Source organism: Zonotrichia leucophrys, chromosome 2, assembly GCF_028769735.1.
Source record: "Zonotrichia leucophrys gambelii isolate GWCS_2022_RI chromosome 2, RI_Zleu_2.0, whole genome shotgun sequence".
Classification (NCBI taxonomy): domain Eukaryota; kingdom Metazoa; phylum Chordata; class Aves; order Passeriformes; family Passerellidae; genus Zonotrichia; species Zonotrichia leucophrys.
In genome coordinates this window covers 121,982,614-122,006,098 of record NC_088171.1, presented here as the reverse complement: position 1 = coordinate 122,006,098, position 23,485 = coordinate 121,982,614, and the positions used below count along the sequence as shown (strand labels likewise).

Below are 23,485 nucleotides of genomic sequence, written 5' to 3'. Positions count from 1 at the left end.
CAGGAGCTGCTCGTATGAAATAGCTTATTTCCAGATCATGTTTTGCTGCTGTCAATTACAGTGTGATTACAATAGTTAATCCCTAGCACCATTATGGGATGTTGTGAAAAAACCTGCATACCTGTTTCTTAAAAGCAAAGTTTTCTATATTCACAGAAAACAAAATATTCCACAAAATCAAGGTATTTGTAGCAACTTAAAAAGGAACAGATACGATAACATATATACCCGTGATAATAATTTCAGCTGAATTACAGAATTATAAATTAATTTACAATGTCTAGTCCTGTTTGGAAAGTGTACCATACAACATACAAATTGCAAGTTACAAAGTGCATAGTCATTTATTGTTAGACCTACTGTTGTAGGTTTCATGGCTTAACCTGAACTTTTTCTTATGTTCTGCTTCCTACTTATATTTCAAAAATAAAAATAATGAAAATGGCTAGATGTACTGCTTTAACTGTTCTGTCTTTACCTCTATAGAAGATTACTTATGCAGAACAAAAATGCATTTTTCACCTGCATCTTTGTCAACAACTGTGCTGGCTGAGGGGCTAGTCACCCACTAAGTAGTTTTGTCTCACTCATTTACTTCAGTGTGTACACAGATCATGCAAAGAGGTTGTCTTTCACTCCCAAAACAGGACTGGCTTTTACTCTGCCAAAGTATTTGACTGATTGAGTACTGTTCAAGTCCAAACTCCTTTGAAAACAAAAGGAAAAATGTTTATATTGTACCTGTTAGGATAAAAGTTAGTAGAATATTGCAGAGAGTTATCCTTTTACAACATGGATACATCTAAAGGCAATAGGCCTGTCTAGTTCTTGTCCTGTCAGATACAGAAGCGTCACTAACCAGAAATTTCTGAAGAGCCACAAATCAGCAGCTGACATCCTCTGAGGGATCAGAGTACAGACAGATAGAGAAGGGCTGCTACATTACATACCCTATACAGCCTGTCCCAGATATCTTGCTGGAGAAAAAGAATAATTAATGTGAAGAATTCAAATTCTCATCTTTCTTTTTATATCACCAGCATGTTACTTCATATTCTGGTGACAGACTATCTCCAATACCCTAAAAAGACTGAATTAGTGACTTAAAGATACATAGATATGTAGCTCTAGTGAAATTATCCTCTGTTGTTCCACTTGCTCTACTCAGTATTGCTTTTCAAAGTTCATAAATTTCAGAGGTCTAAATGTAGCAGTGCAAGTAGACTAAACACTTATATTTAAAGTGGAGTACATGCTGCCCTGTAACATAAAGCCAAAATTCAAGGCTATTTCAATGACCTAGTAACAGGGGCAGACATTTGATCTCTTCCATTTAATAATCTGTTTTTCAAGAAAAGTACCTGTATAATATTTTGGTTTTAATGTCTCTATTAGGCACTCATAAGACATTCAGGTTTTGGCAGAAAGTTTTTGGCAGATTTGGTTTTTAATAATGCACAGATATTTTCAGGAAACAGTGCAATATATTTTTAATGGACACTGGCAATTGCTTTAGAAATTTGAACGTTTTGTAAAAAATCTACATAAATTTTAAAGATCCCTAAGGTCTTTTATTTAGAAATCTTCCTACCTGTTTTTAGGTCTGATCTCTCCTGATTCTCAACTGAATTTCAGTCAGAGGGATAACATATATACTGGTAAACCTATAGTGTAAAAGCCACTATGGATGTTATGTATGGATGTATATTGCTTTGTAAGCAACATATTTCTTCCTGTAAAAGAATGAATATACTCCTGCAAAGCACCATTATAGAACTATGACTGTATTCAGAAATACAGGAAGGTAGAGTCAAGCTGTGCTGTTATACCAGTATTTTTACAGTGATGTAGCCTTCTTTTTAGATAAGACTTTAGGCATGTGAGTTAACAGCCACTGCATCTGAGTCAGTGTGGTTCCTCATTCTCCTTAATACTCCTGTCTGCACACAGACATGTAATAACAGCAGCCATGTGCTGAACTCTTGAAACACCATAAATGAACTGATGCTGTGCATGAGGTAGGTAATATCCTGCAGTTTCTCTTGCACATATGTTTTCCTCTGCTCAGTGTCCCACTGACATTGCAGGTGAAAGCACAGGTATAAACAGGAGGAACCATTGGGAGTGTGAGGACAATTTGTTCCTTTGCATGTCACACTCCATTTTTGAAGCACAGTATTAAACAATGACCCTTCTCTTGCTAGAGTTATTACTTTTAAAAAGGAAGTAATATTCTGTCTTCTGATGTGCTTTTACTATAATCTAATCTTCAGGAAGCTACACTTGCTAAGATTAAAATGAGTTTACTCTCCTTTAGCAAAATGTTAATCTGAAAGGGATAATGTGAGTCGTAAATCCCAAAGTGTTAAAACCAAATTATACTGTACTTTGAAAGCTAATTATACAAAAGCATACAAAAAGAAAATATCAGAGTATTATCACAATATCTCTCTATATATAATATGTGCAAAATTCAATATACAAGGTTCTTGTTACTCATCTCTGGGTTTTCTTTAAAATAATCTTAACCTTAACTTATTTAAACCAGTATAAGTAGTTTGATGTTACTCCTGGGAAACAAAGATTGTCGATACAAGAACCTCCATAGCTTGGAGGACAAGCTGAACATGGAACTCCAACTTTATATGGTGCTTCTCCAATCCAATTCCCCCTGAAAATAAAAAATTAAATAGAATACTTAATAATTTCAGAGTGGAAGAAAAAAAATCATCAACCATACATGCTTTGAGTGATTAAAGTTAATGTTCTCTACTGATGTCCCATAAATGCTCAGTTACTAAAAACATGACATTAGTTCATTGCTGTAGTTTACTGATAAACATGGATCTAGCAATTCCCAAGAAAGAGCAGAAAAATGACCATATATATCCAGGCTAGTAATATCCATTCCCCATCCTTTAGTCTCAGTGGTGAAGTCTCAGTCTTCTTGGTTTTGCTACAACCAAGTGATTTTTGGTTCTCTGATCTCATGACAGAGAATTTTTTACTGGGGATCTATATTTACGAAAAAAAGCAAAATGAACAATGGTGCAAGGTTTTCCTTGAGCACGTTTTTCTCTGGCGGTTATCTTAAAAGCTTGTGCTTTGTAGATGGATAAACAAACTGAGTGAAACCTTACTCTTAGGTTGCACCAGCCTAGGTTCACATGGTGAAGCTCTGAGACTGAATTCATGATTAGAGAAAAAGGAAGAAAAAAACTATTAAAAGGAACTGAATTGGGGCATTTCCAGAGGTCTCACAGATGCAAATGAGAGCAGAAGTAGGGTGCTTGGTGAAGAGAGGTGTGCAATAGACCCTAGGGAGAAAGGGATACAAAGTCTGGAGAGTGATCATATGAAAAGAGGTAACTGAAACATCTAGGAACATCTGAAAAACACATCCAGACTTAAAGGGGTTTAAGTAAACCACAGACTTTTAGAGAATCATGTAACACTCATGATGTAGGCAGAAAGTTAAAATTAGATTTTTATTTAAATGTTATGTCTCACAGAGCAGAGAACTTTCCTTTAGTTTGCATGTGACGTGGAATAGCAGTGAGTAATGCAATTATTTATGAAACATTTTGTCATTCCCCACCTCCCAGCCAATAACACTGGATCAAAAGCCTTAGTCTGGGTTGTGCCTTGGAAGAAAATAGGAATCTCAAATAATTTGCTCATTCCTACTTCTCTTCCAAATGAGTACAGCAGACTAAGTTCTCAGGAAATATATTTAGTCTGATAACAGATATGGAAATTCGGAGTTTGCTCAAAACTGCTTTCTGCTTCATTTTCTATGCAACACATGGCAGATTTGTGTGAGACTGCTGGATAATCTGGGGCCTTTCTAAACTACAAAAATACTCCTTAACTTTAGGGAGTTTGCTCTCATTTGAGAAGCATAAATATTTTTCCATGTTACAGCATGGCATCAGTGAAAATTACTGGATTTCCAAATCCTAAATCTTTGCCAAATTCCAATCTTAGTAACTCAGATTGGGGCTGTAATATTCACTCCCTTCCTCTTTAGAGGAGTTTCTGGTGTGCTGGTTCCTCAGAAGGACACAGACTTTACTGAGTGGCAAAGAGACTTCTGTGTGCGCCCAAGGACCCTAAGCCAAATGTCCTCAACTCAATTAAATCTAGAAATACAAAATTAATCCAGGGAAGATCATTCGATATAATTTTTGTGACCCTGCAAGAAGTAGATGTGAAAATCATGATTCCACTTCCTGTGACTGAGAGGTCTGCTCAATATCTTGCACAGAGAAAGAGGTTGCAACTTCAAGCTTTGGTTAGCTGTTCGAGAAGCTGTGGGATTTTTAGATTCAGAAAATATAAAATGTCATTAATTCATTGCTAGCTGATACACAAATACTAAATTAGTTTCCAAAAATGCCTAATGTATAAATCCATTTTATTGCAATATATGAAAATGAGATAAGTATTCCAGAAAGCTCTTTTTTTTTTTTCAAATTAGGATATATTAAAAAACTGTCTTAGAATCTTTGATTTCATCTTGTCCATGTTGTGGAGCTATAAGTCAGATAGAGTCTTTGCTGCCTATTCCTCCTCACATTCACTTCTTACCATCCTTTTCCAGTAAATATTAAAGACAAAAGGACAGAGAAATCTCCTTGATTTCCAAAGGTGGTTTTTTCCCCAAGTAAATTTTCTTACAAAATCCTATCTCTTTTTCAGTTGCAAAACCTTAAAACGTTCTTTTTACTCATGTAACGGGTACAGTAATGACATATTCTTGCATATTCTTTACCACAAATGGACCTGTGCCACCAAGAGTTTATGGAAAACATGCTCAGTTAATCATACTCAGGGTCCTACAGAACTGTGTCTTTGCCTAATGCAGAGACAGAGCAAGCAGCCACTTACACTGTCTGTGCAGCTTTTGCAACAGTGGTGCAAACCAGACTGCAAATTGAAACTCTCCCAGAGCCACACTTTACTGCCTCATTCTGTACCCAAATGCAAGCTTGAGATGATGTCTAGGAAATGCTGGTAGAAAATTAATTTCTGTATTTCAACCTAACACCAACCTCTGCAAGTTATGGGATATATAGCCACCTATGGGAGTCTGTGAGCTGTATTTTAACAGACCCTAATATGGAAGGCAAGATGAGACAGATTTGCACACATGGAGCTTAGGCTGATGGACTTCATATGAAAGCAATGCTAGCATAGTCATAAGCAAAGGTATCCTGTGGGCAACAACACGCATCAAAGAATGAATTACAAAATGGTTTGGGTTGGAAGGAACCTTACGGACAAACTAGTTCCAACCCCATTGCCACGGGAAGGGAACCTCTCACTAGACCAGGGTGCTCAGAACCCTGTCCTGTCTGGTGTTTAATGCTTCCATGGATGGGGAGTCCCACAACCTCTCTGGGTAAACTCTGCCAGTGCCTCACCACCCTCACAGCAAAGGATTCTTCCTAATGTCTAATCCAAACCTACCCACCTTAAGCTAAGGCCATTCCCTCTTGTCCTATCTCTACATGCCCTTGTGAAAAGTCCCTCACCAGCTTTCTTGTAAGGCCCCTTTAGGTACCAATAGGTTCATACAAGGTCTCTCTGGAGCCTTCTCCTTGCCAGGCTGAACAGCCCCAACTCTCTCAGCCTGCCTTCATAAATGAGCTATTCTAGCCCAGATCAACTTGGTGGCTCTCCGCTGGACCTGCTCTAACAGGTCCATGTCTTTCTTGTGCTAATAAAGACAGAATTGGATGCAGCTCTCCAGATGGAGAGCAAAGTAGAGGAAAAGAATCACCTGCTGGGAACATCTCTCTTGATGCAGCCCAGGCTATGGTTGGGCTTCTGGGCTGCATGAATGCCCTGATAAGTCATACTGAGTTTTTCATCTACAAACACCCACAAGTCCTTTCATCTACAAACACCCACAAATCCTTGTCCTCAGAACTGTTATCAATTCATTCTCTACCCAGCCTGTACCTGCGCTTGGATTAACCCAATCCAGGTGTGTTTGGCCTGACTGAATTTCATAAGATTTGCACAGGTCCACCTGTCATTAAATCAAGAACCTGATCTACAGTGGGATTGCTTACCTGAGGAAATCTAGTCCACCATGCCTATCTATAAAAGAGTGAAGAAATAAGGATTTCAAAGTAAAGTGAAGTCAGCACAAAGAAGGAAGAAAATACTACTAATAATAAAAATAGCAATAACAGAAAACCAGTTTTTTGTTTTGTTCCACACACATCAAGTTGGTTCCTTTTCCTCCTTGTACACTGGAGTCACACATTTCCATACGTTCACATGGAAAGCTTGAACAAAAGAGCAGCCCACAGAAAAAGCACAAAGAGAGGTCATGCTGCTGAAAAAGGAGTAAGCAGTCCTAAGAGAGGACCAAAACATGCACAAAGTATAAAAATAAACAAAAATAAAAGAGAGCAACTCACTTTGGGGCATAGTTGCATACCAAGTAAACAGCTCGCCGCCAAACAGATCCCCAGACGTTCATATTGTGGCACGTGTGGATTGCGCAGCCTATACGATTGGAAGTGGCCCAAACCATCTGAATAAATATTTATTATTGATGAAGTCCAAATTGAAAAGGAATATGCACATACATATATTTATAGATATACACATACATTTATTTGAGAGAGAGGGGTATAAGTACATCATAGGAAAGTTTAGCTTTGGACATGAGGTTTTGAATAGAGGAAATTTATATAACCTGTGTGTAATGGGTGCACATGGGTCCATAACATCGCATCGGGCACCTAGGGTTGCAGTCTTGAGGATAAGGGAAAGCATAATCCTTCACCTCATCATACCATGGCTTTACCAGCTGGAGAATAGATCGATACCTGGAAAGAAAAGAAAGAAAAAAAAAATTTAGATTCCGCTTCACATCACCAGAGTCACAGTATTAAGCAATAATATTCTTGAGTCAAATGAACGCTGGGAGGTAGAGATATATTCTACAGATATAGATGTAGAATGCCTGCATCTATCCAAGATCTGGTTTGCTCAAAGGCTGACAAAATAATTGCTTTGTAGGCTAACCTCTTACCTTCCAGTTCTTACAGACAGGTTCTGGCCCAAAAATCTCAGAAGATAGGAAGGACCATGGTCCCAAATGCATGTAGCAGCCCAAGCCTCAGCAGATTTGGCAAGAGTTTCATCCCAAACCTGACAAAATAAAGTATCCTTAGCAGTAGAACAGAAAAAAGCATATCATGATCATAGTGCTAGAACAAAAGAAGGAAGTACCTTAACTCACAAATATACCATCATGATACATCAGATCAGGAAATAAGAAGAGAACTGTGGAGCAGCATGTACAGAATCCAGTGGGATTTGCCCTATTGCTGGACAGAATTCCTGCCCATATCATTAGAGGAAGCCAAGTATTCTGATCTCTCCCTTTTTTTCTGGAAAAGCCCCTCACCAAACAGGCATTCTCCTACCATTTTCCCTTCTGTGTTGATGAGATCCATGTGTGGAGAGAAGTGAAATGTTGGCTGAGACTCAGATAGAAAGTGAAGGAGAGGAACACAGGGAATAACAATTCAGCATAGGTATTACATACCCCACAAAACCCCAACACATTTGAAACAGGACCTCAGGAGTATCTATAGCCAGAGCCAATGTGTGCTTCATATTGGAAGCCACAAGGTCAAGAAAGGGATGCCACAAAGGCAAAGACTATGGATAGTTTCCAGGTACAGTATAGATTTCACTACTTTATTCTGCACAGGAACTGGCATTGCTCACTGCTTGATATAAAAAAGATAACAGCTCTGTAAGAACAGACAACTTGACTTCTTAAGTTCTCCAATGTTTGGAACATGACAAGTGAACTTAAACACTGTCTCTTTTATATGCTTTCCCTGCTCAATTACATGCTTGATTTTTAACTCTGCTGTTTTCTCCACAGCAAAACAGGTTTGTCTCAGAAATAATGGAGATATTGGCAACAGAAACTACTGCACCACTGGAACTCCTGATAAAGATATCTCACTGTTACATTACAAGAGCACACAAATCCTAGTATATCTTAGTGTTTAAGGGATATCCAAGTAGGCTGTAGATTCTGGAATTACATGTATATTTGGAATACCCTTCTTGGAGTGTTTAGGTGCAGAATAGTTGTAGTGAATTGCAAGTAGAAAGGCAGAGCAGAACATAGTAAAGTTGTTTATATAGACCATCAGTGCTTTTTAAACACAAACACAAACTCATATATCTTGAGCGGTTATGAAATAAAGAGTATGCTCTTCTGAGGCATGAAAAAAGAGGCAAAGTCAGAAATTAGCTTATCAAAGGATAAAGTGGCCCACATCACAAATATTTTCTGTACTTTGAGCTAATAATGATTTCTAACACTGAATTCAGTTTTAATTTCACAGACCTGAAGAGTGAAAAGACTGATCATTGACTAGGCCAATAATTCATGCCCTGACTTTAATACTTTGTGACATTTCTCTTAGTGAGAAGGACAAAATTTAGTAAATGTTATGAAATTGCTAGACCATTGAACCAAGTTTTTGCAAATATGGAGTGGATAAGGTACCTCCTGGATTAAAGGTGAAGAAGCACAACAGAGACCAGTAAGGCTCCTTAACAGAAATCATTTTCCATTCAAGTAGAACCACCTTAGGGATGATAAAATGGGTGGTGCTTAAAGAAGAGAAGGTTTATTCTACACCTGTTCAGAAAATTTCCAGGATGAAGTCAAACTGCTAGTACAAGGACAAAAGACAGAAGTCTTAAGAAGAAGCATGCTACAAAGGAATACTCTTTATGCCTAGGAACTGGCTTCAACTTGGTTAGACTTCAGACCTGAAAAATTATGGGAGTTTCTTGGAGGAGTTGGAGATAAAAAACCCAAAACCCAGGATATGCTCTAGGGCCCAAGGCGAAGAAAACTGTGCACAGACATTTCTTCTGCTTTGTATCTCTGCCATTAAGTTTACTAGCTGCATGTGGCCGGTGTATAAAAACCCTTTATGATCCCTGTGGTACAGCAGTGGTCCCAAAAAGAGGGCTTTAAAGAGTAGGTACAAACATAAAAGAGTGTCTGGGGAGTGTGTCTGAGAGGCTGGGGCCACAGCCAGTGTTTGGAGCCTGCCCAGGCCCAGGGGAGCAGAGGAGCTCATGGATCCAGCATGTGGGGCCAAACACAGCTGCCTGGTGTGCATCCATAAGGGGCTGCTCTGCCAGCACTGTGACACCCCATAAACACCCTCCTTTGCTGGGATTAATCACGCTTCTGGCACGAGTGCTCCTGCCAGGAGGCTGAACATGAGGTTTGCGTGCTTGCTCCCAAGTGCCCTGTCTGCACTCCCACAGTAATCTAAACGTGCTCTGTGTTCGCACAAAGAGCGCCAACATCTCAACTTCCACCCAGCACATTTTTGTGTGCTATTTGCCTCGCAAAATAGCATGTTAGGTGTTTGAAAAAAATGTGAAGAATGGACTAGGTATCACTATTAACACTCTCTAAGCAAGGCACAGTTCCTGCCTTGGACAGCGAGGGCATTTCTAGTTCACTTTTGCTTCTCAGCTTTCGTTTCTGGTTATCAGGAATCATCTGCAGCACTGCATTGCTAAAGCTTTGAGCTGTTGTTTCTAACTCAGTTAAAGTGTTGTGAGTTTGTCATGTATAGTGCACTCTGCTTTCCATTATCTGTTCACTCTTGATCCCTCTCTGGACAAATTTTTGGCAAACATAAAAAAATAGAAACAAGGAGAAGGAAAATAACTACTGACTAAGGGATAAGGGGGAGGGGTGCATATGCAGAATCTTTAAATTTCCTCCATTCCTTCATTAGCAGGCTGGTGAAAAGCCTCTACACAGTCCCTTACAGCTATGTAAATCACTTGTGTTTCATGGGAGAAGTTGATTGCCTCACCTTCCTTATTTACTTCATTTTTTCAGATGAAAAAGTGGTCTCAGTCCTTCTAGGAATATCTCTAGATGATCACCAGTAGAAGAGAATACATAAGGCAGACCTTATAGAGTCTTTCAGCACCTGAAGTGAACCTACAAAACAGCTGGAAAGAGACTTTTTGCACTGGGACCAAGTGATAGAACAAGAGAGAACAGGCTTAAAGCTGAAGGAGGCTAGGTTTAGATTGGATATTAGGAAGAAATTCTTTGGTGTGAGGCTGATGAGGCAATGAAACAGGCTGCCCATAGAAGTTGTGGATGCCCCATCCCTGGAAGTGTTCAAAGCTGGATGGAGCTGTGAGCAAACCAGTCTAGTTCCTGCCCATGGCAGGAGGGTTAGAACTAGATGATCTTTAAGATTCTGTCCAACCCAAACCATTCTATGATTCTATAAAAAGACAAACAATTAATAAATGCTGAAAGTTAAAAATACTATTTCATTGTGAACCAAACTATTATAAGAGACTGACATTAGTTCACCCTTTCAAAAAAAGTCTGATCCTGAGTCCAGAGTTGTACTAACTTTTATCAGAGTTCAGACCCCCTGTTTTGGGCATCTAAGAGAAGAGAGCAAAGACATTTGGATTTTAAAGCCATGTGGTTTCATTATGGGTACATAGATAAATAGCATACCAAGAAATACAAATATATCCTAGAAAGAGAAACTGAAGTAACTTGAAAATGAGAGGGACAGTTTCTGTACAAGGAGAAATTTAAAAGCTCAAGCTAATTAGCAAAGAATTTAAAAGAAACTGAGTGATAAAAAAATTACAAACTGAAATATGGGCAATGCAGTGTTCCTATTAAACACATCCAAAAAAAGCTGCCCGACATGAACACAAAATTGTAAAAGAGAAAAAGGAAAAATATTTCCATACTCAGTGGGTTAAGATCTAAGAAGGTGACTCATCCTGAAATGCTGATCATCCAAACTCCCAGTGCCAAAATATGATCATCCACTCCCCGGGGACAGTTAATCTCCATTTGCTAGGTTGCAAGTAGTTGAGGAAGAAGTCACCTTCTATCCAGCATAAAGATGCCCCCCAAACTCCAGATCACTGATTTAGTCCACCATGGAAACCTCCCCACTTATCAGCGAGGTCTAACTGAGCCACAATAGAGTTAAAGCCTGTCACCACACTGCCACCGACAACTTGAAATGAACATCCTTTGGCCAATTTATTTTTCTTTCTTGAGCCAAAGATTATTTTCCTAGAAAGCTCTCTGACTGTGCTCTCTGTACTGCTCCCTGCAAAACAACACTTCCAAACTACATCTCAAGGAACAGGGCACTGTTTCTACATGGGGAGTTTCAACATCTGAGACCACTCCATGAGGCAGCCCCAGAGTGTTCTCTGCACTCACACAGCATGGGCTTGCTGAGAGTTAGGAGTAAAATCTTAGCACTAATAAAGTCAGCAGGAATTTTGCCAGCGAGCCAGAATTTAATCCTAGATTTTGCTTGTTTCCCTCTGTAAACAAATAGTAAAATATTTAATCCCCACAATGTGTAATAAACAATAGAGTATAAAACAAAATCTCTTTCATGTTGAGTGAAATTTCTTGAAACCCAAAAAGTGGGCTTCCTTCACCAAGGAAAGCCTTTTAACATTGTGGGTCACAGTTTCCTCATTCTTTTTTATAGCTGTTTCTATAGCTGCCTCTCAGTTGTTCTTAGATACTTTCCATGTAAAAAGGATGAAGTTGTCATTTTGTGCTTGGTTGGAACTGGAGGTCCTTGTCACAACATGTTCTTATGTATTAAAACAATGGTGAAGCTGAATAAACATCCTGATGATGAAAAATAAAAGAAAACAACTACAATATTATAATGATCTGTTCACGACATTTGTTGAAAAAACACTGGCTGTTCCCGTCCTACTTTGATACCTATGTTTTAATTTGAGGAATTGCATACATAACAATTTTTAACTATAACTTAAACTTAGAAACATGGTTCTGCTCATTTTCATTGCAGGCAGAATTGTAGTCCTCAATCATTTAAATGGAGCAGCTTTTTCTTCACATTCTGCTCAAGCAATATCTTAGGAGACAAACCCAGTCACTCAAATGACAATGACCTCTCCTCATCTCTGCAAGTAGTCTGAAACTATTATTAATGGCAACAGATAGCAAGAATTTGTGATCTAAATGCAAAGGGAACAGAATACACAGCCATACACTGTATTCACTATGTTCCCATTCTGCGTGGTTATCTGTGGGTAAACTGGATGTTTACAGAGCCACTTAAATTTACAGCCTTCATTGTCACAAAGAAGTCTGGTAAGTAGGAGTGCTCCTTCCCTCAAAGTGGACAGATTGTGAGATAGAAGATGTGGGCTAATTGTGGAGTCCATAAAGATATATTTTTACCTGGTAGCCTAAGGACTGTGCTAATGATCATTGTAAAACACTCAACCAATCCAAACCTGTGTTTTAATTCTTCTTTTGCCATCATGATCTTTAATCTTTCCCAGCACATTTTTATTGCCAGTAGCCCTCTTAACTTGCAAAAGAGCACAAGAGAACCTCAGCAGAGCATTGCTCTGGCTATTAAATACCAGCATCAGCCCTCAGTGCCTCACTGTTTGTGTTTGGTCTGTTTGTTGTGGGTTTTTTTAAACGACATATCAGCTAAGGTAACACTATGCATATTTCCCAATGGTAAAACAAGTACTTTAAGCAAAACATACACATCCTGGTCACTCATTACCTTCCTAGGAGTTCCCTGAGTCAGGGCTGCTGCCCATAGTGCCAGGACAGCTGTGGTGTGACCAGACCCTCAGCTGCCATCAACTGTACAGCTGAAGTGACGAACACTGGGTAGAGATGTGAATACAAATCCAGAGCAAACAGGTGAAGTTCACTGCTTTTACCACTCCCTTCTGCAACAGCTTCTTTACGCAAGTGCAGCTACATAAAGAGATGGCAAATGAAATACTGGGATAGTAATAATTATCTCACAGTTTGAAGAGAGTTGCATGGTAGCACTTCTATATTTTGAAGCAATAAAAAGTGGCTGGTTTTTTTCCAGTCCTGGCATTTTGTTTTTCATTTATATATGTTTACTGTGGATTCATATTAGTGATATTCAGATTGTTGTTTCACACAAACAGATCTCTAGCAATTCTTAGGCATCTCAGAAAGATGGTCAGTACGACCTTCTTTTAGCAATGATCAATTAAAAATTAGCCTTTCCACCTCAAACATATTATTTTACTCTCCAGTAGCTCCCTGCTTCTCTTTGTTTGCCTAGTTGAAGATCAAAAGATCTTACTTCCAGAATGGCAGCAAGCGAGAGAGAAGTAAACCTTGACTCAAGCAATTTTTTCCTGTGATAAAAACACTGTGAAGCCAAGGGATGAAATCCAACATGTCCAGTCCATCTGTGCAGCTGCATTGCACAGCTGCTCGTGCAAGTCCCAGGGTGGATTAGCAGATGCAGGCTGCTACCCTCCAGCACACAGGTCCTGTCCTCACGGGTCACCCAGCCTCGCACCGCTCACACTCGCGCGTGCGGCGCCCGTCTCAAATCCCACAGCAGTGCACATTTGCTCCCCTTCTCTTTCATGCAGTCAGACACGCAGCATTTTCAAGTTTAGAAACTTTCTGTAGGACCTCCCACCACGTCCACTACCCCAAATCTGACAGAAAGCTTAGTAAAACAACCCAACAGCCCTTCTGCCTGCATGCCTTCACAGCAGAATGACTGACAGAGCCTCGTCTTCTTGCTCCCGCTTTTTTCAATACATACGGTGTCATGAAAACATATGAGCTCATTGGAACTTACACGGAGATGTGGCAAACTTTATATATTTATTTAGGCTCTGAGATCATTTGAACCTTAGGCTCTCTCTCTCTCTAAGAATATGTTTTTGGTTTTTTTATCTCAACGACCACCTGTTAGAAACTTTTTTATGTTTATTGTAATTGGTGCCTATGACACATGCAGGTACTTTCTCATGTGCATTAGGTAATAATTAGAAAGTTTATACAGAAAATTTCCAGTCTACCCTCTAGAGAAAAAATATCTGGATGGGAATCACAGCTCCGTATGTCATTCTTTCTGCAAATAAACAGAGGGTTAATACATCAAGCTGCTTGTCCAACAATCCACTGCAACTCAAAGTAAAACTGTGCAATGTTTTATAGTAAATTTACCCTCATATATATCCAAACCTCCAAACATCTGAGTCACACTTCTGAAGAGCTCAGTATTAGAAGGTCTGGCTCAATCCAGGCATCACCAGATATATTCCCAAGAAACCTCACTGCCAGAAATACTTTTCTTCTGAAAATTCAAGCCTATGTTTTACATAGAAGCTTATATTCCTGGGTGTCTACATGGTACAAACACAAAGTGCTATCATTTGAAGATTTACCGCTATTACTCGTCAATTTTATTTTCTTTTAAAGGTTGTTTGAACTTCCTTTCATGTTTGGCATCAGGCTTTCAGACAATAAGAAATAAAGAAAACTGGTATGCTGTCAGATTTAATAACAATAAGCTTCTCTGATATGCTATCATTTGTTTAGCTTTTGGAAAAGTTTAATATCACAGCTATATATCTTAAAATATTCAGTGCTTTTCTAACCTACTGCAAGGACTATTTTAATTGGCAACAGCTTATCTTAGAAGTGGTAACAAAAAGGACCAAACTCTAGCTCCAGGTCACCCTCACAATTGGTCAAAAGTCTGAAAAGAAGCATGTCTGACATCTATCATTTAAAATATGATCAGAACAAATTGTATTTTCTTAGAAATACAAGACATGAATGAAAATGTATTTATTTTGTGGTGTTTCATTTCTCTTACATATAGAAAAAAAATATTCTGCTTTTCTTTGTTATTAACCACTGAAGCTTTCCATCAAAAGGAAAAATGTTCTTAATTTCTTTAAAAGTTCTCAAAGAAAAAACTATTTTCTAAGTAGCTCTAGCTGAAAGATACAACGCCATGACTTAAAACAAAACACATAGAAGCTTCCTCTTTCTGCAGAATAAAGAATAAGAACAATAGTTCTTTATTCTCAGAAAAAGAAAGCTCGATTTAAGATTCTTTCTCTTGATACAGATTAACAGACATCACTGACAGACAGATAGATGTGCAAAACCAGTTAAATCTCAGTTTCATTTAAATAGACCTCAAACGCCATCCCAGGGCACCTGCAGATGCATTCATACATGGAGGAGCCTGAGCTGAAGGTTCTGTGCACAAAAGCAAGCAAGGGGCTATCCTGGGGCTTCCATCTGTTGCTGCCTCTAGGATACACATTTTCACAGACCTGTGATAGACTATTTATCTTTTCAGGTAGAGAAAGAGGACAAAAACTTTTGAGAGGTTTAAGGTTACTATCATCTCCATTCACGTATGAAACAAAATATTGTGTACTTTGGATCAAGATTCTTGTGAAAAATGCCCTGTCTCTGTTTTTAGCCAAGAAGTTCAAGAGGTGCTACATTTAATAATAAAGGAATGTCTAATTCCAAGGCCTCTGGGCAGGCTGCTTTTCTATCTGAGACTTTACTCAGTTGTTTTTTGTTTGTTTAAACTCCTAGAAGGCTTTCTGCTAATACTAAATTTAAATAATGTAAATATTCCTTTCTAAAACACCATCAAGATGGATATTTTAAAGTTGTTATGCATAAAAATTGGAACAGAGCTCTAGTACCAAAGCAAGTTTAACACAGTCACTCTTTTCCACAAAATTTTATCAACAACAGCATTTTTTGGGGAAGTTCTTCAGATTCTTCAAGGAGTGCTTTCTAGGAAGGGTCTTTTCCATTCAACTCTTGAACAGGTCTTCTATCATTCACTCTGAACATAACGGATGGCTTTTGTACTTCTTATCAGTAATATCCACTGGGATTTGACCCTAGATAACACCAGTTACTGAGACTGAACAGGCTTTTCTAGCTTTCTGTCAATGAAACTGCAGGAAAAATGGGCAACACCCTACATGTCAGTGATAGCCAAGCAGTTCAGTGCTGCCTTACTCACACAGGTGCACTAGGAAATATGTAAGTGGCTAAACTCACCTGTGAGGCAAAAGAGAGCTAGGTAAGTCTGTTATGCCAGAATCAGCAGAAAGTAAGCTCCATTTACTCCTGCTTTCTCTCTGTCAGTTGCCATGTTGCGCCTCCACTGCAGAAAAAGGCTGAGTTGCTGTTGCTGTGAAACAACTGCTTCCTTTCCAGGCCGTGATGCAGACAGACACCATTAGTTGTAACCATGTGAACCACATCAGTTCCCTAGATATTATTTTAATTTTCTGAGAGGATCACTATTCCAGAATTCATTTGCCCATGATCTCCAGGCATTCCTGGTGCTGGGTTATGGTACTAGGCAGAAGGAACATTAATTGTCTAAACAGAAAATCAAGTGGTAGGAAGCAGAAACTGGAACCAGTGAACACATTCCACCCTTGTACCCCTTTCTCATTTGTTCTTACCTCACTTGTGAATTCCCAGCATAGAGCAAGCTAAAAGCCATGGCAGACTGGGGGCCCACACTGGAGAACCTCCAAGCATCTTGAGCTCTCATCTGTCAGAAGACTGAGGTGGAATTCACACCTGCATTTATTTTGTGCTCTAGCATGATGAAAAGCATATCAAGAACTTCACACCCTGACTCATCTTATGGTTACTTTATTTCAGACTTCACTATGTATACAGGATTTAAGGGAACAGGGCTACTGAATGAAAAAAATTATGCTGCCAGTAACTTCTACAGTAAACTCTTCATTGCATTATGGCAGTTAGACATGCACATTTAAAATGATGGGCCTAATCTTCTTTGACATCCAAAGGTCTTGTTCACTAATTTAACCAAGGAACTGTAAATGGAGTGCAACTGTAACTTGATCCAATATGCAGAAGTATTGTAATGACACGCACATGCAAATTGAGGAAAGATAATATGCATCTTAATGCCAAGAAAACTGCCAGTAAATACGTAAAGGGTAATTTTTTGAAATGAAAAAGGACAGAAATTCTATTGGCAGTTTAAAAATGCATATAAAGATTAATTATCTGAGCTTTAGAGGGAAATATTTAGGTTAGACATTTGGAAATAATTTCTATTCCTAAGGTAAAATATTTGCCAAGAGATGTGACTGAGACAGGATCACTTTAAGTGTTCAAGAGTAGACAAGATGAAAACCATATGTATGTAATGCAGAAGGAAGTCCTCCAACAGGCCAGGGATAAAGTACATGGATTAAGAGACTCTATCCAACTCATTAGACATAAATCTTGAAGGAACTAGCCCTGCAATCCTTACTTACAGACATGTATGATTGCAGTGGGACCATGTAAATAAGCCAGGGCAAATGACTCAAGAACAAAATGTCCTTAAAGATTTAGAATGGTCTGTAAGAAACCACAATGAAAACAGTAAAAAAAAAAAATAGGTAAACAGGTTGAGAAGTTTATTTATGAGAAATGCTATTGAATTGGAGAGAAAACCTAACTCACTCTTTCCATGACCATACAAAAGGCTTTTGGTATTAAGCAGAATGTTGAAAAACTTGAAGTAGGTTTTCTGGGTTTTTTCTGACTTTGTCTTACCCATCACTTACTGCATATTCACAGAATATTTTTAAGATCACCTTGACAGCAAAAGAATTTTATCAAGACTTTTATACTTAGAAGTGAAATAATAAGGAAGTTATTTGCATTTGTGAGCACTTACTGGGTTATACCTTGCTTCTCTGACCTGACTTTGGAAGTTACCTGCAAATTTTCTGGGACAGGAAGTATCCAAATACATCACCTTGGCAAAGAGAGCCATTCCTGGGCCACACAGAGCATACATATTTCCAGCATGACACATGTGGACTCCTTCACAGGACTACAGGAGCTTCTTTTTGAACGCAGCTACTTTTCTTCTACAACAATAGGTCGTTTCCTTTGTTTAGTCTATTATGATCTTTTATGTGGATTTACTAGATATTAATATACTGAAATTCTCCATTCTCTTCCAGTTCCTGTGCCATCAGCTCATGAGAAACATGAAATAACTCCTGGGTAGCCAAACTAACTCATTTCAGGCTAGTCTGGGAATCTTTTACTACTTTGAGTTCTACAAAGTGAGTTAAAATGACAAAATTTAACCAGGGGCAGACTTTCCCAAATATGAAAGTTCAGTTACTGAACAAAAAAGAATTGAAAGTCTGTCTGAACATCTTTGGTATATCAGCAGGCTCGAGTTTATCTAGAGCAATTTTTGCACTTAAAATCTTCAGCCAGCATTCCACAAACATGTTTTTGAGTATGCAATCCTGCTGCCTCTATTACACTTCAGACGTGCTACTGCCAGTCCACTCATAACTATGTTGATCCATACTGGGCTCAGGACTCACTCTTGCAGAGCCAGCAATGAAACTACTCATGACTGGCCTTTGCTATGGCTCTTCAACAACTTATTCAGATCACCTTAGAGAACTCTTAAATCAAACAGATTTTCCCATTTTGCATGGGAATGCCATGGAGGATGGTGCTCAGTGCTCATCAAGGTCCACTAATATAAGTTACTGCTTCTGCATGCAAAGCCTTAAAGAGCATGTCTGTACATAAGCACCTGCTTGACCAGCTTTTGCACAAACACAGTGATGTGGGATACAACAAAGACCATACAGACTTTCAAGAAACTGGCCTCAAGTGGGAATGACTGTAGAAAAGGTAAAAATAACTTCTGATCCTCATAGGAACAGATATTTCATGAATGAATGTTTTGGAAGCCTAAAGATAGTGCCAATGCACATTAAAAGACTTTTTATGAGACTCAAATTTAAGTTTGCAATATCTTGAAAATATTTGCTGGCCTACCAAGTAGCTGAGATCTTCCAGAAAAGCAACACAGGTCTCTGTAATACAGAATTAGCATTCAGAAAAAGGGATTTCTTCATTCACATGCTTCCACTGGAACTACAGATGTTCATACTTTTCACACTAGACAGCTGCTGGCAACTCTACACCTAACTTTTTCTGAATCATGAATTTTATGGAATCTTTCTGCTTTCTCCACAAAAAATATGCAAAGACAAGCAGATGATTTTCACCCTTTGTCAGGCCAGAAGTATGGTGTCATCTTTCTTTCTGCAGGTATGCCCTCAACTTTTAAAGCACAAGCAAAGACTTTCTTAGGATGAGGAAGAAAAAGGTTCAAATTAAAAAAAGACTCACTAATTCTGCATTACAGTCCTGGAAGTTCTTGTTTTCTTTCATTTTCTTTCACATATACGCTGACTAGATTTGTACCTGTAGAAAAACTTCCAGTTGAAGGCATCAGTACCTCCAGAACCAGAACCAAAAGCTGGTTGCAAAATCTAACAGCTGGTTGTTAAATCTAACACGTCAGGTGCCAATGTCCCAACAGAAAGACTTAACCAAAGTGTAACTGGCACAAGACACACCAGTTTCTTTCCCGGGGGACTGATGCAATGCCTCCCACCATGTTTGACTCCCCAGCTGTCTGCTTTCATGGGGGGCTGCATGCAACAACACGCTGGGGCAGCACTCAGACCCACCTCTTCCAAAGAGAACTAGAACACTTCCCAGCTCTGCTTACCTGAACTTCCCCTGCCCAACCCATGTGCATTTAAAGCTGTGCTTCCAGACCTCCCATCAAAAGTCCTACAGTACATAAACCTTCGAGACAGTACGGGCAGAGAAAATAACACCCAAGGAGTCTGAAGTATTTGTAACTGCACTGGACATGTGAGAAGCAGACTGTATCAAGGAGAGAAAAAGAATGTGTCAAGTAGAAAAGCCCCAAAAAAGGTTGGGTGTGGAGAACTGGAATCACAAGAACCAAACCATGCAACCAAACCCTGAAGGGGTTTTATTTCCACCAGGGAGGTGGAAATAAAAGCAAATGGAACTGCACAGAAGTGAGAATGTGATACAGTAATTAATGAGAAGAACAGCTCCTAAAAGAATTAGGAAAAAACAACAAAACACAATTTACTATGACAGTGAACATAGAAAAGATGAAAAAATATATTTTTCTACTGCTTCAAAACTGCTTCGTTTTTCTCTGTTTCAACACACTTAAAAAGATTTCCACAATCTACTGCATCTGTAAGCAATTCCAGCTCTCTAACATGTGACATCCGTTTTAGTCATTGTTAGGGAAATTGGGATAGGCCATTTTCTTCACTATCCCAGAACTTTTCCATAGTATTCAGGAAAGGAACACACACTCTGTAAGGTTCTTTCAAGCACAAATGCACATTGTCTGTTGTTATTGACAATGTGTTCATTGTCTTATTTATAAAAATAAGTATTGAGAAACATAACATCTTTTTTTTATATGGCAGCAGCAACCTCATGTCCCTGTAAGACTCAACAGATGCTGCACCACACACTGAAATTATTCAGAGACCAAAGACTGGACAAAGCGAACTCGGTTACTGATAATGGTGTTTCCAGCCTCAGTATGGCTTACAGCACCCTGTCATCTTCCAGGCCTCCCTACCAAAATCCTTCTGTAGTCAGAGAGGTAAGAAGTTCCACAGATGGTGCCATGACCACAATGCAGATGGCAGAGCACACCCTGTGTGATGCTGCTCACTGGGCATTTTTCTGCTCTGTAGTTACATGGGACACACACAGAACTTAGACAATTTTAAAAGAGAATTGTTGGCAGAGGAGCGGCTGCCTTTTGGAGATTCAAGCTCAAGTTGCACTCTGGTTCATTACCTATATAGCTTGAGGTGCTGATCTGAATTCTGCAGCATGAAGTCACAAAGTACTTTCAGACTGGAAAACCAAATGTAAAAGAAAGCCTTCAGTCCTTGCACTTGAGGCTACTGTTGGGGCTGATGCTGCCAGGAACACAGGTACATCCCATGGCTGGTTGCTACTGGCAAAAGCAATAGTAAGAAAGGCAAAGAAAAGAACAGGGAAAGAACTGCTGTAATGAGCATGACTGCAGTCTTGATTTTGTATCTATGTTGCAGTAAAGCTGCAGCAGAATACCAATACAGATAAAATCTTGGCATTTTATGTATATGCGTTCAATAAAATCCAGGAAACTTTCTATTCACAAGGGTTCCTTACAGAACAGGCTAAGAACACTGCACTTACAAATCCCTTGGGAATAGGACGGGGTGCTGGCTTCACTTAAGCAAACTGCAAGAGCACACTTCTAAAACACACAAGCCAAGGAAGGGTATGGTAGGCTGCCATTCCCTCAGACATTACAACAAAGTTTATTTACACAGAATCAAAGGAAAGATCAGTGGAGAGCACAGCAATGAAAGTGATGACTGAGTTTGACTTCTGACCAGTCTGGCTTTTCTGTCTCTGACCTTTCCACTTAACCAGAATTGAAACTTAGCCTATGGTCTTCATCCTGCAATATTTTGAGAGCACTCAGCATTCTGAGGTGCTGCTGGGATATGCTGAACAGATTATATGATGACATCCAGATTTAGGTAACATCTGTGACAGAAACATGTCCAAATTGTTAGTCATTAGCTGCTACAAAGGAGGAGCTGTTATTACTGATATCCCCTTTTTATGTCAAACTGATGGTGTCCTGTTTCTCAAACCTATTAACTGTCTGCTGTCATATGAGAAACTGTGTCTTTAGCATTTATTATGGTGCTGACACAACTTGTCTGTACTTTCAAAACACTGTGAATACCTCAATTACAATGTAAAAAAAATTGTTGGACAACCTGTGTTTAATACTAGAGGCCCACATTATGCGTGTATGCAAAGTTGGAACACGAAGTAGCAAATACTGCTTCAGCCAGCAGTGCTAAAGCAGCATGAGATCACAGTGAATGTGTAACTTCTACCATACCTGCAGGAACGGATATTTCCTATAAGTATTTTCCAATAAGGAGAACATGTGCCTGCCACATACTTTTTTTTGAGCACATTGAAATCCTACACACTAGATAAACCTTAAAAAGCAGCATTGCATTTGATGGAAAGATAAAGGTATTAGGTGAACACAGAAAACATGCAGTAAGAAAAACACATGAAGAGGAGACAGATTAATTACTTTGCAAACGGTCTTACCATATTGCTTCCATACATAATATGTGTGAAATAAATAAGAAAGGTTCATTGTGTGTCTTTTTGCCCACATCAAGGCAATGACTTTCAATGTACTCCACAAAAACTATGGGGCTAATGATCAGCACTTTACCACTTTGGGTTGCCTGTTATTACATACAATTCCTCAGGCCAACAAGCAGTTAACTCACCACTTCACTTATTTCATTGGGACTACACATGGAAATGAAAATTGAACAGGGCAAGTAAGAGGTTCAGAGTTCAGCATTCAGCTTTTGCTTGCTGAAGTTAATGCAGCTTGAAAAACATAAGGACAGAACATTTTAGTAAGCAATAATAGATTTTAAAAAAATATTTAGTTAAGTAAACCATTACAATTTGTTTAAGAAAATCAGATCACTGATTTACAGTTTGTTTTACTCTGAAATAAACAGTTCACTTACCATGTATTCCATGTTGGAAGCAGGTGGGAAGACTTTGCCTCTGACTTGATTATGATAATCAAGAATGGCAATCATGTCATTCTGTGAAATGTAGCGCTTCCGCCTGGTTTTGGGAATTTTTGCAGAGTCCAGATGAGCTGCCAAAGCTGTCTTGATGTCAGTGAAATTATTGTCTGACAAGAACAGGTCAGTGGAGTTGGGTAACACTAATGCACTTGTTTCACAGAGAATGGAAAATAAGAGAGAACAACTGATTGCAGCAATTACTGTCATTTTGGGGCCACAGAGGTACTCTGCTTTAAGTCAGGGAAGCAGAAAGCAAATCTGTAGAAGAGAAGATACCAAAGATGTGATTCTGTACATCTGTGCAGCAAGACAAAGTGAACAAGCAGGCTGTGACCAGAAAAATCATTCTGTCAACTCAATCATAAAAACAAACCAGGCAGAACACGTGTTGCTGAGCAATTTTCAGTAACTGTATTAAGTGATGATGGTCTTACTACAACACACCAGATGAGGTATCCTTATGAAGTACATGGTCAGAGCTGGTAGTATTCCTGAAATAGTGACAGTGCAATCACACCCAATCAGTCCATAAACCACACCACAGATGTTAAATAGGGAGACTGCAAGAAACCTCACATCATGTTTTCTACTGAAAATTAAAAATATATCCTAGGCTATGCCTACCCCATAGGCATGGAGTGTTTTGACACAATGTGGCAGAGATAAACCAGTAGGCAGCAGAAAACATATACAGCATGAAAGCAGGACATCTTAGAAATAGCATTCAAATCTTAAGTTCACCAAGTGTGATGAGCATTGATAAAACTGCATGCAAAGAAACTTATGGAACTGAATGGCTTACCTCTGGATAATACCAAGAAAAAAAGAACAGAGTCTATTGTTCTCCCAGTATATATAGCACTCTCCTATGTGATGACATGAACCTTTGTGAAGAAGTGTCTCTTATTACAACCCCCCAAAGAACAAAACCGTGCCGGTTGTGAAGCTTCTGGCCAGAGGCGCCGCTGACAGCCTTTATACGCTGCGGGCTGTGCAGCCAGCGCGG

At 39.1% G+C, this 23,485-nt stretch overlaps 1 protein-coding gene across 1 annotated transcript; it reads right to left on the bottom strand.

Annotated features, from left to right (window-relative positions):
- Nucleotides 1-2,535: 2,535 nt before the first annotated feature.
- PI15 (peptidase inhibitor 15) lies at nt 2,536-23,404 on the bottom strand. Its single transcript, XM_064703555.1, has 6 exons — nt 23,282-23,404; nt 22,414-22,737; nt 7,055-7,173; nt 6,716-6,848; nt 6,435-6,550; nt 2,536-2,671 (listed from the first exon to the last, which is right to left on the bottom strand). The coding sequence occupies exons 2-6, from the start codon at nt 22,684-22,686 to the stop codon at nt 2,536-2,538; spliced, it is 777 nt and encodes a 258-aa protein (XP_064559625.1). The 5' UTR covers nt 22,687-22,737; nt 23,282-23,404.
- Nucleotides 23,405-23,485: the final 81 nt, after the last annotated feature.

Excerpts from the sequence above, each read along its gene's own strand:
- PI15 (XM_064703555.1), bottom strand. The coding sequence starts at position 22,686 with ATGACAGTAATTGCTGCAATCAGTTGTTCTCTCTTATTTTCCATTCTC. Across the intron at positions 7,174-22,413 it reads CTTCCAACATGGAATACATG|GTTTGGGATGAAACTCTTGC; the intron begins GTAAGTGAACTG and ends TTATTTTGTCAG. Across the intron at positions 6,551-6,715 it reads TGTGCACCCATTACACACAG|ATGGTTTGGGCCACTTCCAA; the intron begins GTTATATAAATT and ends ATATTTATTCAG.